General features: G+C 35.2%; 1 protein-coding gene across 2 annotated transcripts in view; it reads left to right on the top strand.

Annotated features, from left to right (window-relative positions):
• Positions 1 to 18,906, top strand: part of Zswim6 (zinc finger SWIM-type containing 6) — a 180,808-nt gene that overhangs the window by 112,958 nt on the left and 48,944 nt on the right. For both annotated transcript variants that reach the window (XM_047555529.1, XM_047555530.1), the window contains exons 3-4: positions 14,809 to 14,957; positions 18,627 to 18,777. In XM_047555529.1, coding sequence (XP_047411485.1) covers positions 14,809 to 14,957; positions 18,627 to 18,777 — 300 coding nt within the window. The remainder of the gene's footprint in view (positions 1 to 14,808; positions 14,958 to 18,626; positions 18,778 to 18,906) is intronic.

An 18,906-nucleotide genomic window follows, 5' to 3' on the forward strand; every position in this document is an offset into this window, starting at 1 on the left:
AGTATTTCATGCTTTTGTACTCAGAATATCATTTGTTTAAAGCTTGGTTTTTATATTCTTTTCATTTAGCAACATTTCATCAAATACTATGTATTATGCAAAACATTTATTATGTTATTTAATTCACTCTTTCAGTAAACTAACCTCTGCATATTCACAAGTTTTTCATTTTTAGAATACTACAATTTGCTTAGAGTTTAGGATGTAAATAGTTGTATAAGAACCTTCGTGTAAGAAGTCACAAGAAGTTTCTTTTAAATCATCTACACATTGAACATGTTATTTATTTGTAAATACATTTATCAGGTGTCTATTTTATGCATTGGAAATATATCAGCTCAAAAGAATATACCCACCACTTTTTTTTTTCATATAGTATAGTAATGTAGGATAAATAATATTGTCAAAATACCAGTTTCTTAACTGGGTGTGGTGGCGCACTCCTGTAATCCCAGCTACTCAGGAGACTGAGACAGGAGGTTGGCGAATTCAAAACCAGCCTCAGCAATGACAAGGCACTAAGCAACTCAGTGAGACCCTGTCTCACTGGGGATGTGGCACAGTGGTTGAGTACCCCTGAGTTTAATCCCCAGTAAACCCTCCGCCCCCTCCCCCCCAAATCCGCAAAAACACACAAAACAGTTTCTTGTGCTTTTAAAATGTATGGACATAATTTATTAAATATTTAATGTTGAAGAAGGTATTGTAGCAACTTAACATTGTCCTTTCCTTTACTCATGGATTTGAGATGTAGGACAAGTCACCTAACTCTATTCTTTCAGGTTTTTCCCCCAAAGTCATTACTTGAGAGAGCAAATAGACGTGTTTAAAGAAAACAGTTTGAGATCACTTTTTAAACTCTTAAAATTGTGAGATACAATAAACCCCAGAAAAGTACATAAAACATGAATGGACAGATTAACAAATAAAACGTAGGCCAAGCACCTGAGAGGGTTCTCTGTGCCCCCTTGCAGTCACAGCTCCTTTCTCTTCCAATTGGTAACCATGACTGATTTTTATGTTAATGTGTCCTTGGTGGTAGTGGTATTTTTGACATCATTTAACACTGGTTTTGTTTGAGCAGTTTTCAACTTCATTTGCTGTGATTCCCATCACAAAAATCACTCAAAATCCCATCACTCAAATCATGTGTTGAGTTTGTCCACATTATTTTGTGTACCTGTAATTCATTCATTGTCATTGATCTGGAGTAACCCTGTTCAGTAGAAATATAATGTGACCCACATATGTAGATTTAAATATTCTAGGAGGCATAATTTAAAAAGTAAAAAGAAACAAGTTAAATTAATTTTAATAGTATATTTTATTTGGCTCAGTATATCAAAAATATTGATTCACAGTTATATTAATAAATCCCAATGTTCATAAATATTGCTTCAACAAAAATATTGATTTATTTTACATTTATTACATCTGAAATCTGATGTATATTTCATACTTAATAGCACATCTCAAATCATATTATAGCTACATTGCAAGTGCTCAATAGCCACATGTGGCTAGTAGTTACCATATCAGACAGCACAGCTCTAGAGTATTCTAGGAACGAGAATATTACTCTCCACTGTGGACGGGCCTTGTTCTGAATAGAGCTGCTATGAACATTCTTTTACAGGTCTCCTGGTACTGTGAGATATGTGGGTTTTATGTCAGAGGAAAATCCATGTAGTCATATTTCTTCTAGTGCTCCCCATATCAGGCTAGGCTTTATTGGAGTAGCTATCATAAGGTGTGTAAAGTGTTTTACTTGATAGAATCTGCCAGTGTTAAGTAACAGAAGTGTAAACAGCTCTGCCACAGAAGTGCCTTCAACCCCCTGAAAGCACATGCTTTCAAGGACTTTTCAAGTAGGCTTCGCCCTGTCATATCATCTGTCTCAAATCTTGCTGCCTTATGAAAATTCAGACCAGCAAACAGTCATCCCAGAGATTTCTCAGGAGCCTGATTGTGGCTTCTTATTAAATTGCTCAGTGGAGGTGGAATAGGATATTCCGTTTTGTTAGACTTTTCTGTGCATGTGCTTTTTTCCATTTTTCCTCTTTTTCTTAGTTCATATAATCCATTAAGGTCACTTTGTTGTCTAAGTTTTAGTTTAACCAAAGGTCCAAATCAATAATTACTTGCTGCATTTGTCTTGGTTGTTTTGAAGGATAGTGGCCCCAGAGTTTCTTTTCTAAAAGATTTTAAAATCCATTCCATGTTGAAATAGTGGAACTAATGAAACAATATTAACTAAAGTTGTATGTAAGAATGTGTTCACTTGACATTTCTTTCAGGGTTTCTAAAATTGGAAGAAAAAAAAATGTCAAAGGGAATATCAAGGACAGAATGCAGGTTAGCTTTAGACTCAGTGTGATTTTCAGATAACTTTTGTATGAAAACAGCTTCACGAGAGCAATGAACTTGAGCAGTTTATATTACCAGCTTTCTCTCCACTTAATTTATCATCAGATTTGCTCCCAGCCTGGAAAATGGGCCAATTACACAAACTGCCTTACTGCCTTCTATTCTGGTGTGATGAGTGGTAAAAAGAAAAGAGGAAGCAGGCTGTGACCTTAAGTGATGAAATGGGAAATCTGCTCCCTGGAGTGTCTTACTTTAACTGTTAGAATAATGACTTCATAGGGGGTGGTATTAAAAATGTTTTGCAGTTATTTTACTATATGGTCCCACCTGTCTCCAAACATCTGTACATAAAGCATTGTTTTTAAAGTGGTGTTTCTTGTATGGTTTTTGTGTGGGTATATTTTTCCTTTGAGAAAATGACTTGAATATGAATATTGGGAGGATTTCATTTTTCTCCAAAGAAAAGCATCACTTTTACCTTGCTAGATAAATTGGATTAAGATAGCATTTAGACTTGTTTATTTTAGTTAGTTTCATAAAGACAAGGTTTAACTTACCCAAATTCTTTTGAAAGAAAGGTATTATTACAATTGATAAGTAAATACAAAACCAGTAGATTTCTTTCTTCTTTTCCTTTTCATCTTACATAATGCTTCTTGATTAGGTGCTTTTCCTTTTGATTTTGAAATATTTTTAAGAGAATTTTATCTGGAGGATCTGAAAACTTTTTATTTCATGCACATCATGTTCCTACAACTTTCTTGTAAACTAGGTATTACAAATCTATATAATGGTTTGTAAATAGTGATTTATTCATAGTAACAGATTCAGTGAAAGTAAGTTGAAATATGATCTTAGTCATTATAATATTTCAGTCTTTGTCAATAGAGCTCTTTATGGTCCATTGTGTATTCATAAAATTTTCCCACAGTTTTATTATAAAATTAAATGCTGGGTCCTAAAAGCGGCTGTAAGAAAGTTAATGTTAATGGCCCACCAAGGAGATGGTTAGTTTTGTATTTTTAAGGCAAAATTATTTGCTCTTCACTTTATAGTCTAATAAAACTTTTCACCTTCTATATTCTTAAAAAAGAAACTGAAGTCTTTGCTAAGTACTTACTTAGAGATTATTGTTTTCTAAGTACTAACTCCACTCTTGTTATTTCCATTCAGACTTTTGTGATCCTTTATTCTTCCTATTAAAGGAGATACATTGTAGACTGGTATATTGTGTTATGGGGACAGAATATTGAAATTGAAATTTGGAGTCCTGTAGTCCAGTGTTGTCTTCAGTATGTATTACCTGTGTAACATTCAGTAGGACTGATTTTTTCTTATATTTAAAATGCTCATAATCTTTTATAATTGTTAGAAATTTTTAATGATATGAGGTTGATATATATAATGATAATAATTTAAAAAGATAACCAAACTTAACGTGGGGTATTCATATCGTAGTCGAGAGCAAAAAACATTTGAGGAATGGGTAATTTGGAGGTCAGCTTGCCTCTCCCAGATTTTCTGGTACACATTTCTTCCTCTTCTACTTTCTGTCTTGTGCTTTTTTCTTTTACTGACCTCACTATGGGCTAGTTTGAACTGAGCAGACTACAACAAAGGGATAGACTGAGGGGAAATGGTGGTACTGACCTTGACTTAGAGCTGGACGAGGGTCATTTAGTGGTCCTTTCATTCTGAGGGCCTGGGCCAATTCCAAAAATAGGCAAGACTCATCTCTCCCTTTCTTTCCATGTACCCCAAGGTACTATCTCAGCCAGATGTAAAGGGTATTTATTTATTCACATGTCAGATGAGGGTTGACTTATAACAAGATTTCTTCCAATGTTTTGTTTTGTTTGTTTTGTTGTTTTTTGGTGATGGTATATTGGCAAAGACATGGTAGCACTTAGTAGCCAGACTGCAAAAGTACACTTCTATAGTTTTACTGAGGTATGCATTGTGTGTTATTTTTCTCTTTCATTTGGAGCATGGTTCTTACAAAACTGGAGAGCATGCATCTGTTTGTGCCTGCCTGTCCTGCTTAACAGCCTCCTATTGCCTTTGTGTCCCAGCAATCTTATATATTGGTCTGTTCAGGCTTTCCTAGATATTAGCAAGCAAACAAGCAAATGTACTCAGCAGTCCCCTCTTTATTGCTTAGCTCTTAATTTTCATTTGAAAATAATGAAGCTTTATTGAGGCTGACACTCTGACCTGTGTATCTTAGTAGCCTCCCTAAGTACAATACTTAAGACATAATAAGCACTTGTATATGTTAAACACAAAGTAACACTGTCATTTTTTATTCTGTCTTGTTCCTAGCAGGACTTGAGGATTTATTCTTTAAGGACATAATACACATACATGTTCCAGATCTATCAGTGACTGACAGTTGGAGTCATCTGATGCAGGCCTTGTGTCACATCTCTCTTCCTTTTATTTCCCAGGGGATGGTTGCGTTCATTGCAATTGAGCTTACATTAGCAACCAGTTTTTTCAAGTTTCCTAGGGAGATAATTTGATTATTAGTAGCATATCCTTTTTATTATAGAGCATTCTGATATTGACAGTTGGTGAAACAAAGGTATGATCTTGTGGTCAATATAATTAGTAAATTTATTCTGTAGGAGAATTAAAGTAGCTCTATAAATAACTATCTTAAAGTGCAGCATTGTTGAAACAAAGAAAATTACAAAAAAATAAGAATGTGCATTGGAAACATTTATTTCCACAATCCCAGAGTGCTGGGGACTCAAACCCGGGCCTCCAGCATGAGAGGCAGGCACTCTACAATATGGGCTACATGGCCTGCACTTGGAAACATTTATTGTACAAGTATATGAAGATAAAAAGGCAAGCCCTCAAGTACTCCCCACTCCCAATGGCACCCTTAGTCTCCAGCAAACCCTTATTTCAGTAAGGCAGCCACTGCTGATAGGGTGGCATATATCTTTGAAGACATTTTTCTTCTTGAGCACATATGCACAGACATGTTGCGTACACACATACACACACACACACACTTTTTTTTTTAATTGTGAACAAATGGGATACATGTTGTTTCTCTGTACATGGAGTCAAGGCATATACCATTTGTGTAATCATAAATTTACATAGGGTAATGTTGTTTGATTCATTCTGTTATTTTTTTTTCCTCCCCCCCACCCCTCCCACCCCTCTTTTCCCTCTATACAGTCTTTCCTTCCTCCATTCTTGCCACCCTCCTTAACCCTAACCCTAAACCTAACCCTAACCCTAACGCTAACCCCTCCCACCGCCCATTATATGTTCTCATCCTCTTATCAGCAAGATCATTCGTTCTTTGGTTTTTTGAGATTGGCTTATCTCACTTAGCATGATATTCTCCAGTTTCATCCATTTGCCTGCAAATGCCATAATTTTATCATTCTTTATGGCGGAGTAATATTCCATTGTATATATACGCCACAGTTTCTTTATCCATTCATCAATTGAAGGACATCTAGGTTGGTTCCATAATCTGGCTATGGTGAATTGAGCAGCAGTGAACATTGATGTGACTGTATCTCTGTAGTATGCTGATTTTAAGTCCTTTGGGTAAGGGCCAAGGAGTGGGATAGCTGGGTCAAATGCTGGTTCCATTCCAAGTTTTCTGAGGAATCTCCATACTGCTTTCCAGAGTGGCTACACTAATTTGCAACCCCACCAGCAATGTATGAGTGTACCTTTTTCCCCACATCCTCGCACACCTATTGTTGCTTGTGTTCTTGGTAATCGCCATTCTAATTGGGGTGAGATGGAATCTTAGGGTAGTTTTGATTTGCATTTCTCTGATTACTAGAGATGTTGAACATTTTTTCATGTATCTGTTGATTGCTTGTAGATCTTCTTCTGTGAAGTGTCTGTTCATTTCCTTAGCCCATTTGTTGATTGGATTATTTATATTCTTGGTGTAGAGTTTTTTGAGTTCTTTATATATTCTGGAAATTAGCGCTCTATCTGAAGTATGAGTGGCAAAGATATTCTCCCACTCTGTAGGCTCTCTCTTCACATTACTGATAGTTTCCTTTGCTGAGAGAAAGCTTTTTAGTTTGAATCTATCCCAGTTGTTGATTCTTGCTTTTAAATACAATTTTAAAAGTTTGTATTTGCATTATACCTTTTTCTCTTAAAACATCGTTAATATTTATTTTAGTAAAAATAGTTCTATTCCTGCTTTAAATGTTGTGTAGTATTCCATAGTTTGGATATATTTAACCATTAATCTGCTGACAGACCTTGAGGTGGTTATTTTCACTTTTTACCCTGTTATATACAGTGTGGTTAAGAACATCCCTGACTTTTTTGTGTGTAAATTTGTGCAAGTTTTTTTTTTAAGTAATTGAGTCTCAGTAGTAGAAATGCCAGGAAAAAAAATGACATAAGCATTTTGAATTTTGTGATTATTGTCAAATTTATCTTCAGAAATGACTTATTTTACCCTTAAGTTATAACTAAAGCTTGATGTTTACATAATGACTTAAATATATTTTTTAAAAACTTTGATGGATCCGGGATCATGTATAGGTGATATTACTTTTATTCTTCACATGAAGTTTTTATATTTTACTCTGTCAAAAGAAATAGTCTTAAAACTTATGTCTCTTAATTTGGAGGAATCATACATTTTTAGCTCCTGAGGAATTTGCTAGGGCAACACAGACAGCCAAGTTACTTTTAGCTCAATATTCTTCATCCTTTCTCTTTTCACTTCCAAATCTTGCCTTGCCTCTCACCCTGTAGTCATCTCTGACACCATCTCAACCTGCATAATTTACAAAGCCTTGCTACCTGCTGTAGTCGGTTTCCTTGTCCCCTCCTCTTTAACTGATTCCTAAGTCTCTCCATTTTGGCTAGATGAGTTTATTATTCCTGTGTCTCCCACAAATGGATTTTTTATACCTCCCACTGTAAGACTGTTCAGTGCTTAAGAGTTCTAATTTTGATGTTAGATAGCCTAAGTTAAAATACTGGTCTCTTTGCTTTTAAGCTTCATTTCTGGGGCCAAGAAACTGAATCTCTTCAGGCCTCAGTTTTTTTAATTTGTAAAATGTACATAATAAAGAGTATGATTTCATAGGGTCAGAAGGGTTAAGGGAGTAAATATCAGTTGCTCTCATCACCATTGTTGCAGTACAGCAGCATGAGTCTTCAAGGGCTGTAGTAAATACTTGAGGAAAATATTTGTGAACCAGTTTTTACAAATGTCTTAAAATGAACAAACTCTTCTTAAAGGTTACAAACATAGTAATAAATCTGAAGTTAAAGTTGTGACAAATAGGACTAAGACTTTGCATTTAGGTATTTGTATTTGTGTACCAAAGAAATGATTGTTAATACATTCATTAGAAAAGTAATGGAAAATGACTTATTTGATACGCACTGTGTTTATATTCTGGATTTTTAATGAGCATTGGAGAATCTACAAATACTTTATTACTTTTTATCCATATAAAATACATGATTATTTCTGTACAGAATAAGTACACTATTGAACTCCTGAAGTAATTAAATGATAATAAGAGGTGAGTAATAAAGTCAGACAGAGAGGAAAATAATAGAGGAGGAGCCATAAACCCTGACAGGTCTATTTGGGTTCCGTGAGATATATGCTGATGGCTGTGCTCCTTATTTACTTCCTTGGCATTTAGCTGAAAGGAAGGTGGTTTCTGGGGGAGCAGAATGTGGTATGTGCCAGGGCTTTTTTCTGCCATTAGCCCCCACAATTAAGAAAGCAGGCTGCCCTCTAACAGCTCCTGAGGAGGACATCACACTCTATCATGGCAGTAGGATTTCACAGACTGACTATAGAGGACAGAGGGTGATGAAAGGTCAATTTACAACTAAATTATAAATCAAAATGAAGGCATTTAGTCACTACCTTGAAATGAGCATTTAATGAAGGATAACATTTAAATCTTTTCTAAAGGGTGTGTTGATTTAATGCACATTATTTTTTAGCAACCTTCTAGTTGCTATCCCCTCTGCTATAAAGACAAACTTCTGTTTGAATCCGAATCACTAGTTTGCTGTCTTGCCTTTTTCTTCTCAGTGCAATGGTTGATGTCAGGATTTTGCCCTCAGCTTGTAGGACAGGTGTACCAGTGCCTTTGTAAGCCACAGACTTAAATGTTTTCTGGCTCTAACAGCAGGCACTAAAACTGTAGGAGACAGCATTCTTCTATAGGTTCCCCAAAAGAGACTGAATTAATTACCTCTGCAGTATAGACTTTTGCTTCTGTATTCTGCCTAAATAGACTGAATTTGACAGTTTCAACAAAAAGGAACATCCTTAGAAAGTATAAATGATTAAAAGCAATGTTTGAACAATAGAGTTAGGGAAGCAGTTAGGATGAAGATGTGAACTGTGTAAACTAAAGCCTTTCACTTTTTCACATTTCAAATTTGTTCTCAGCAGAGGAAGAGAAATACAGCCCCCACCCCCACACACATTAGAACCCAGAGCTGTGGGTAACTCCATGTACCAGACATAGCTTAAGCCCGTTGTGAACCTGTCTTCATGACTCAGGTTAAAATGTGCAGAATGAATGATTTGGTGGTGGTGTCTAATGCTTCTACGTGACTATGACATGAGATAGTTGTCTTATTAATTATGTCTTACATTCAGTACACTGGAGGAGGTGTCTGTGTGATGGCTCAGGACCCTGAATACTTTCCATTATTAAGGTATAGAGTCTCCAAATGTAGAATCCTCTTCTCCCCTCCTGCATTTTTATTCCCAACAAAGATTCTGATCCAGTTGGTCTGAAGTCCTACCCAGGCATCTGTTTTTCACAGTGCATCTCAGGAATTTTGATATGCTTTTAATTTGGGGAACTCTTGGGATAAGGGAGTGTTGATGTTGTGATAAAACTAAGTCACAACCTACTCAAGAATTAGACAAGGGTACTCCAAGACTAAGGTAGTCGTTCTTCCTGTCCATGAAGTCTTCTTTGCTCTTGTCCTGAGGTGTCTCATTACCAAGGTAGGATGTAAATCAAGCTTCCATATCCCTGTCAGGGAATGAGAGATAATTAAACTGTTTCACTTTTTTCTTCAAGAGATAATTTTACTTTCCCCAAAGACTTGAAACTGAAGAATTAAGCTTTGGTAATAAAATGTTCACAAAGATTGATTATATAGTTGGAAATATTAAAGCATTTATAATTATAAATATAAATAAGGGAAGAAAAATGATAGATTTTCAAACATTTTAAATGGACTATTTAATTTACACACAAAGAGATTCTGGTTCCTACCCAACTTGGGGAATATCTAATAGCAAATGTAGAAATATTTGAATTCTGTTTGCATTCCCTTCTGAGTTAAATGATGAGAGTTTTGTCTTTTATGATAGGCAGCCATTAACAAATAAAAATAAAATGATGTAAATCTTACAATTTATGTAAGGCTTAAACACTCTAATGCATTTAATTAAGATGTATTAGGATTTAAATAGTTAAACCTCAGTATTAAAGTTGAATACATGAGTTTATGCTTGGGTAAAATTTTTGTTGTAGATACTTAATTTCCTGGGGTATATGTCTTATTCATAAAATGTTGAGAAGTATAATAGAGTAAATTTATATTTTATTTAACTTCTAGTTATTTTTGCTTGCATTCTTACAGTTAGGAAGTTTTCTACTTTGCTCAGTTAATTTTTAAATTTCTTGAATTATAGATTTTAGCACTGAGGAAATGGAGACTTGAAGAGCTTAAGTAATTTGCCAGAGGTGAATGTTTTTTCCTAAACTGTGCCTAGGACTTGAAGTCTTCTGAATTCTGATGCAAACTTAGGAACCCTGCATATTCTTTCAAGTTGTGTATAGATTTTGTAGATCATCTGCCATGAAATTTTATCTGTGTTCCATTTCCTTTTCCAGCACCTTAACTCTTTCCCCAGTAATCTCAAGAAGTAAATTTATTCTGATACTAGCTTACCAAAAAATTAAAACCAAAACCAAAAACCATTTTCTCAGAAACATGAGAAAACATAATTCATGTTTTTATACATTTGCTATTAGATATTTTTCTCCACCTGGGCAAGAACCAGAATCAGTATATATGCAAGTTAAATGAGTCACTAAAGCAATTTCAAACTCTAATGTGTTTTTAAAAAAATAATATAGAAATTCATTGTATAATTCAAGTCAGAATTGGTTTTTGGCTTTTCTATTACTTCTTGCTCTTAGCTTGAAAAGAATTTAAGAATTGAGTGTATTTTGAAATTTTGGTAAGATATCTTAATGTAGACCACTCTGTCAAATCAGGGCATTAGGAAAAGGCTAGGGTTTTCTTCAATTCAAATCAGATCTACTTAAACTATTAGGGTATTTTTGTGGTAAATTGAAGCTCCATGCCACTGCACAGTCATCCCTATTCCAGGTAGTTCTGGGCAGAGCTCCATTGGAGTGGGAAGTTCAACAAAGAATAGCTGAAGAAAGAAAAGAAAAGAAAATCACAGAACTTGGAAAATATACACATGTGAGGATTGAAATTGAATTTATTTAGCTCAGTTTATTAGAAAGAAACAGTGAACATGGATGACCAGGAGCGAGTCAGACTTTGCCCTAAGGAGGTAGAAGAGCTGTGTCAGTTTTCCAAGGGGAGTTTTTAGCAAGATGTTGGGAAGAACTTACAAGTTGAGACCCTATAGTTTATTTGGAAAGTCTCTTCTGCTACATTTAGGTAAAGAATGTATAGCTGTCTTTGTATAGAGAGGTGTGTGTATGAAGGGTGTCCCTAGAATCAAAGGGGTGGGTGAATTTAGAGTCTTTGAATCCCTGTGGGAAACATTTGTAGACTTAGTAGTTAACCCTTCACAGTATCATGGTCCCTATGGCTTCCTGTGAGAGAGGACCATGACCAAAATCATAACAGTATCCTTCCTTAAATTTATATTTCATTTAAGGGGAATAGCCCCTGCCTTGGTGACCCCAGGGCTCAGCTTTTGCCTCTGGGTTCTGGGATATATTCATTGGCAGGTGAGAGAATCAGAAGACTGGATTTAGCATTGAGGGTATGGACAAGTGGTAAAACCACACAGCATGTTTTTTCCTTCTGTGGAATGGGAGTTATGATCAATATTCACTTTGAGGGATACTGTGAGGAGAAAATGAGCTAGTATATATGAGCATGCTTTTTATAGTGATTCTTAACCTTTCAAGTAAGAGTCCTTCTGATGAGGCTATTTACGTGCCTTTCTCCCTCTTTGTTCTCCCTTCCTCCCAAGTATTTGCTTACCCAGAAGTGATAGGTGGTAGGAAACAGTGGGTGAACAGGGCAGATACAGTTCTTGCTCATGCGGAGCTTAAACATCTGCTTAGTCACCCAGTTCTACTTGGAACAGCTTTTCCTCCTTAGTTCTGGAAGAACCAGAGTAAGGAGCTCTCCAGTTCTCCCGAAGAGGCCACTCAGTCCTTTTGTCCTCCTTGCTCATCTTTTTACCCAACCTTTAACTTTTGGCCTTAGGGTTGTATCCTGGATACTTTATTAAACCTCACACTACCTTCTTATATATCCAGCTTCCTGCTTGAAATTTTCTCTCTTCTTCACTGTCTCAAAGGTATTTCAAATTTTAAAACCGAACTATTCAAAGGTATTTCATATCTAAAACTGAGCCTCATAGTCTAAAGGCTGCTTCTCCTACCCCTACATCTAGTCCTTCTCTCTAGTTGTCTCTGTCAGTGAGTTCTCCAGAATTCTTTCTCAGTGTTGTCCAGAAACCCATGTTTGTTCCCACACCTTAGTCTCCCATACCTTTCAAGTAAGAGTTCTTCTGGAGAGGCTGTTTACATGCCTTTCTCCCTCTTACTCACTCAGTCTTATTCACTAAGTCTTGTATTTATTTCTTAAGTTCCCATCAGATTTTCCTTTTCTGTTGTTGTTGCTGGTTTTCCAGTTCCTATTGTTATCCTGTGTGCAGACTATCAAAATGACATCCTCACTGTTCTCTTTTTATATATTTTTGTTCCCCATTCCATCCTCTATATTTCACATAGTGATATTTTTAGATACATAAATGTTTTTCACATGCTTCCAAAATTTTTAAAGTATGAAAGATACTCAGTGAAGAATCTCTTTCTCCCATGTAGCTAATTTAGTCATTTTAAATATCCTTCCCAGATGTTTTTTGCATATACAAGAAGATACTCTAATACATATGTTCTTTTTAAAGCTTCATTATCTCTGTGAAAGGTGGTATATTAGGTATATTTTTCTTCTTCCCCTTGATACTTTTCATTGAACAATACATCTTGGACATATTTTCCTTGTAGTATACAGAGAATCTTCCCCTTCATTTTAATGGTTATGCAATTAATATTTTATGCTAGGAATGTTGAAATTGATGCCTATCAGGACAGAACATGTTTTATTATCTAGAGTATTCCATTCTTCCACTTCAGATAACCTTGTAATAAATCCCCATTCATTATTCTCAGGGAAAAAGAAACTGAACTCTTCACCAGCAAAGGTCCTTAACCTCCAGTTCTACTTCTGTCTCTCTAGGGTTGGTTTTTTGTTTGTTTGGTTGGTTGGTTGGTTTTTTAAATTGGAGATTGAACTCAGGGACCACATTCCCACCCACCCCCCGCTTTTTTTTTTGAGACAGGGACTGGCTATGTTGCTGAGGCTAACCTTGAACTTGGCAGTCCTCCTGTCTCAGCCTCCTGAGTTGCTGGGATTCCAGAAGCGGCTGACTCCAGGATTGTTTTGTGTTGTTCTTCTCATCCTCTACTCTTGTGTTAGAGAGATGTTTCTTCCGTATGTTATGTTCCTTCCCGCCTAGGGCCTTTTACCAGGTTCTTTTCTTGGTCTCACATACAGACTTTTTGCCTCCTTTTTCTGCCTTTAATTTCTGATTAGTTTCTTAACTTAGGACAGATCTCAGCTCAATGTCTTTCTCTCAAGTTATGCTTACCCTAGCAATTCAAGACCAACTTTGAGTTCTAATATAGTCTCTCAGAATCCTGACCTCTTCCTTTGTGCAGTTATCATTATATATTTATATATTTGATTATCAGATTGATATTTATCTCAAACACTTAAAACAGTGTTTGTAAAATAGTGGGATACAACGAATTATAAGCTACGAAATCAGTTTAAAAGATTGTGACAACCTTTTGAAATAGAAAATATCAGACCTCTCCTTTATAGTGAGGCTATTTCTATTTTTTCCCATCAGATTTTTCCTTCATGTTAATTAATATCATGTAAGCACACAGACATATAGCGTATTAGGCATAATGTCAAATGTATTTCTTGTGGATCTTGGTCAAACAAGTTTGAAAGCATTTGAACTAGACTAAATTTGTTGAGAGTAGAAACTCAACCTTTAAGTCTAGTGGAGACACAGGCTGACCCTGAGTCATGCACTCAGGAAATACACTGACTGGCTGGCGGAATGAATGAGTGGCTGAACGTATGCTTTTTCAGGAGGGTTCATGACCTCCCGCTTTCCTCTACTGGGTCTAATAGTCCTGGATCTAAGCAGGTGTTAATGATTATTTCCTTGGCCTGTTGAGTTTGCATTAGATCATTAAAAGACCAGAAAAGTTATGAAAAACCACACCTATAAAAGTAGTTTATTAAAGGTTGATAAGGAGATGAAACCCTAGGGTGAGAGGTTTTTAGATTTAATGTTTTTTCTTTTTTATAGCTCTTAGACCTTACAATGCCATTTTATTTTACTAACAAATAATAAAGCTTAATTTTTTACCTAAATGTCTGGGTAGCTTTTGGATTTCTGAAGTAATCTGCACACATAAGGCTTATTACATTGCTGTTATCTTTTGTGTGTACTTCAGCAATAAAATATTTATGCAGTTTGGCAAGGTGATACTACAGCCTGGTTTAGTACAACAGCTGCACTGCCTGTTCCCATGTGGCTTGATTTCCCTTTTTAATCTTCAGTTTTCTGCAAGGAAAGACTTATGTCAGCATGTAGTTTATACAGTAGCAGATAATGGTGACATTTCTTGAATTAACATAGTAAAGAGTGAAATACTCTGCTGAGTTTACTTGTTTTATATTTTCTTAATATCTCCAAAAAACATTTTTATGTAATGCCCCATGTAGTAGAGTTTTATAAAGATCATGTATTTACAGTAGGACATTTTTGTGACTTCAGTTTTGTAGAAAACCTGTAAACTCATCTCTAAAGACAAATCTCTGAACTTAAAAAAAAAAAAAGAAACTATTTCAGGTCTAAAGTAGTCTACATTTGGCTTTGCACAGATCAGGAAAGCCTTGAAAATAATAGTGATTTTTGCATATATTTTCAGTCTTATATTTGTATGTATAATTGAAATCAAGATTGGATTTAAGTGTCTAGGCAAAAATAGAGAACCTTGATTATTTTCAAGTTTGTTGTCAAAATTCTTCAAGAAGAGCAAATTGTTACTTTTTTCTTTCTATTTCTAGGTGCTCCTGATCCAACTGCAGGTGCTAGTATAGATGATGAAAACTGCTGGCACTTAGATGAAGAGCAGGTTCAAGAACAGGTTAAACTGTTCCTTTCCCAGGGCGGGTACCACGGATCAGGGAAGCAGCTTAATTTGCTCTTTGCAAAGGTATGATTATTTGTTTTTTAAAAAACATTCCAGGGGCTGGGGTTGTAGGTCAGTGGTGGAGCACTTGCCTAGTATATGTGAGGCACTGGTTCGATTCTCAGCACCACTATAATTAAGTAAAATAAAGGTCCTTTGACAACTAAAAAAAATATTTAAAAAAATATATTCTCAGTATATACTTACATAGAAACTATGCAAGATAATGTTCCTTAAGGCTTTTTTAAAATTAAAGAACAAAGTCTAAGTTAATCAACCAGTTAGAAACTTTTGTGTTGTAGTGCAAGCTTTAATTTGCTTTAGTGACCTTAGATAAGATGTGATAAATTTTGGTCTCTCTCAGTTCCTATTAGTAAAATGGTAATACTTTATACAATTTTGAAAAAAACTACTTCCATTAGTGAAAACAAAATAGTTTAATATTATTTAACATACCATCTTTTCAAGTTTTTCTAATTTTCCCAAGTGGAGCATAACTTTAAATACAACCTTTAAAATGTTCCTTATGTATTGTTGTATGATGTTAGCATCTCCAAGCTAATTTCAGAAGCATGGGTTTTAGAGTCATAGAGACTTCAGAGTTTTTATCTTACTAATTGTATGAACCATGGCAAATTATTTACATCAATTTCCTCACCTATAAAATTAACTAATAATCACGCATCCCCTAAAGTTTTTGACAGTGATGTTAAATAATGGTGACTGGCATTCATTTTGACCACCCAAAACTGATGACCTAAGAAATAGAATTATCTTGGTCACAAGTTCCCATGAGTAGAAGCTGTGCCTGTTGATTTATGGAGAACTTTTGGTACCATAAAACATTTTAAAGTATTAAACCAATGTATTTTCATTTGGGGATACAGCCATCATTATGGGCAGTGTGTTAAAATTGGTTTAAAGGGAACAGGTATTTATATTCATTGATATTTTTGTTAAATAGATTCTCTGATATTCGCAATGATCAAAGCTTTTAAGTTCAGAAGAATTTGGGTGAACTCAGTTCTTGGGTGACAAGAAAATAGTGTACTGTGTTACTAAAAATTTATCCAGAGACTGTTTATAGATGGCCACTTTTCCAGAAATTAGTTTACAATGAAATACATTTAACCCTAAAATTACTTGACACGTTTAATCATTGTTTAGTAATTCTTAGGCACTTCAAACTCACATAAGCTGAAAATTTATTTCTTTTAGGCTATAAAAGTTTGATTGATAGAGTTTTTTGATTTCTATGCTTGATAGTAAAAGCATTTATTTCACTACTATTACTAACTGAGCAATAGGTTAGAAATTTATCAGAAAAATAACTTATAACTAAAAAGAACAAAAATAATAAATAAACCTAGAAGGTACACTAAAAATAAACAAACAAATGCATAGTATATCGATAATGTAAAATGTATTGTAATGTGACACATGGGGAGTATTTCATGTTACATCAGCAGAGTACACTGTGACCAGGAGAAGCCATGTGAAAGATATATTATTAGAGTAGCTTGCAGTTTATTTTTGTCCCTATATATTATGTACCTATTATGAATGCCATGTGAAGTAAGAGCTACATCTGATGTTGGAAATGACGTAACTTTTTGGTGTTTCTAGCTGTTACCTTTGCTTTTGGAGCAAGTTACTTCTCTGAGGCTCAGTTTTGTAGTTCATAAAATGAGGTTTCTAAATTCACCTTCTTTGCATGGTTGTTTGAAGATTGAATGGTTATGCATAAATGTAAATAAATTCCTTATTCTTTAGCATGATAGCTTGTAAAAGATAATTGCCTTTCTTCCTTTCAGTCTTCACCTGTTCCTGACTTTTTTGTGCTTCCATATCGGGAATAGAGTTTTCAGAATTACTGAACTAACCCTCCTGGAAGCATAGCATCTTTTTGATTCAGGGTAGAAGTGCTATTGAGTTCTTTACAAGGCTCAAATTCTAAAGCTGGTGAGGGAGGGAGTTCCATTGCTTGTTAGGGTGCAGGCCTGAAGCTGGATCTATTGATCTAGATTTGGGCTTCTTTATTGCAGAGCTGCCATTTTCTCCTTCACTTGCCTTTTACATAGATTCACCTCTCCTACTGCTTATAACCTTGCTCCAGTAATTTGCTTACCAAGATAACCGATGTTCAATTAAGGTTCTTACTTGTTGAATTCATAGCAGTACACACTGTGGAGAATGGATGGATTCATTTAGGGTTTTCTACAGAGGCTCAACTTTGTGTTTCCTTTCTCCTTTCTTTTATTTGGAAGTACAACATTAGGGAATGGGCAGAGCTCAAGGTTCTAGCTTGAGAAGTCATTAATTTATGAGGTCAGTGGGTATTATTTTACTTTGTGGATCAGTCATAGAGAGCAGGAGAGTTCTTGAACCTATATAGCCCTGTCCATTTCCTCTTACCATTGCAAAAACATTCCGGAGTGAATGTACACTATCTTTGTACTCGCAGGTTCTGCACTGGCAAGATTCAGACAACCATAGATTGAAATTGTAGCGAGGCCACCATCATGGCTGATGATAGTTGTATCTGTACTGAACATATACAGACTTTTTTCTTGTTATTATTCCCTAAACAGTACACTGTAAGAATTATTGACCTAGCATTTACACTTATATTTTATTAGGTATTATAAGTAATCTGAAGATGATTTAAAGCAAATAGGAAAGATATGCATAGGTTATATTCAATACTGTGCCATTTTGTATAAAATAACCATGAACATCCTCAGAGTTTGGTATGTTTGGGAGGTTCTAGAATCAATTCCTCATAGATACTGAGGTACAACTGCATGCTGCTGCTGTTTACATTTAAAAGTTTCAGTGAGAGAAAATTTATTGAATTTATTAATTTATCTTAAAAACTGAAGGACTTGCATAGCTCTGTGAATATAGTAAAACCATTGAATTGTACAGTTTACATTGATGAATTGTATGATACATAAATTATGTTTTAAGAAAGCCATAACATTATCAGGTCAATTAACAGATTACTAAAAGAAGTTCTCAGTGGATTGTGCTTTAGGCTCTGCTACTCTGGAGGTAAGTAAAATTAGTTCAAGAGTCAGAAAGGTGCCAAACTATTTGTCATTTTTATTTTGGTGTGTTGTTTTTCTATAGACCAGCAAAGATATGGCATTTCATCCCCATGAAGCAATGCACCTAGCTAAAACCAGTTTTGGTACATTTGTTAGGTTTAGATACCTGATTCTATTGCTGAATTTTTCTTTGATAGTTTGTCAAAGGGTAAATTACTTAGTCACCTATTTTATTGAAGTATAATTTGAACACAAAATATACTTGGTTAGATAATAGAGATACTTTGAAGGAGACCTGAAAAAAAATTTTTTCTACCAGACATATGAAACACATGGTTAATCACCTACCTTAATCAGATACCTACAACCCTACCAAGTTTTTTTTTGAAATTAGAAGTTGGGAAAACTGTTTTCCTCATGTGGTTTCTAAAATACAATTTAGAATAATTAATGTTCATTTCTCAGATTAAATTGCAATTTAGAATAGAGATCTGTTTTTGACTACCTTTTTGCTTAAGAGGACTGGTATGAAGGCATAACATACACATGAAATAGACAAAAGCGGTTTGTCTCTTAAGTTACTGTTTTTTTTTGTTTGTTTTTTGTTTTTAACCTTTTTCTAAAGGTCTCTTTTCCCCACTAGGTGCGGGAGATGTTGAAGATGAGGGACTCCAATGGGGCCCGCATGTTGACCTTGATTACAGAGCAGTTCATGGCTGACCCTCGCCTGTCACTTTGGAGGCAGCAAGGCACTGCAATGACTGACAAATATAGGCAGCTCTGGGATGAACTGGGTAAATATGTTTCCTGAAAAATTACCATTGAGTTGTGTATGAATAAAGACTACAGTTGAACGTTTTGATAACATGGTCATAGTATTGCTGAAGAGAGAGCTGCTCATCCATGAACATAGTACCAGTGCA

The sequence above is a fragment of the Sciurus carolinensis genome, chromosome 6 (assembly GCF_902686445.1).
Source record: "Sciurus carolinensis chromosome 6, mSciCar1.2, whole genome shotgun sequence".
Lineage (NCBI taxonomy): Eukaryota > Metazoa > Chordata > Mammalia > Rodentia > Sciuridae > Sciurus > Sciurus carolinensis.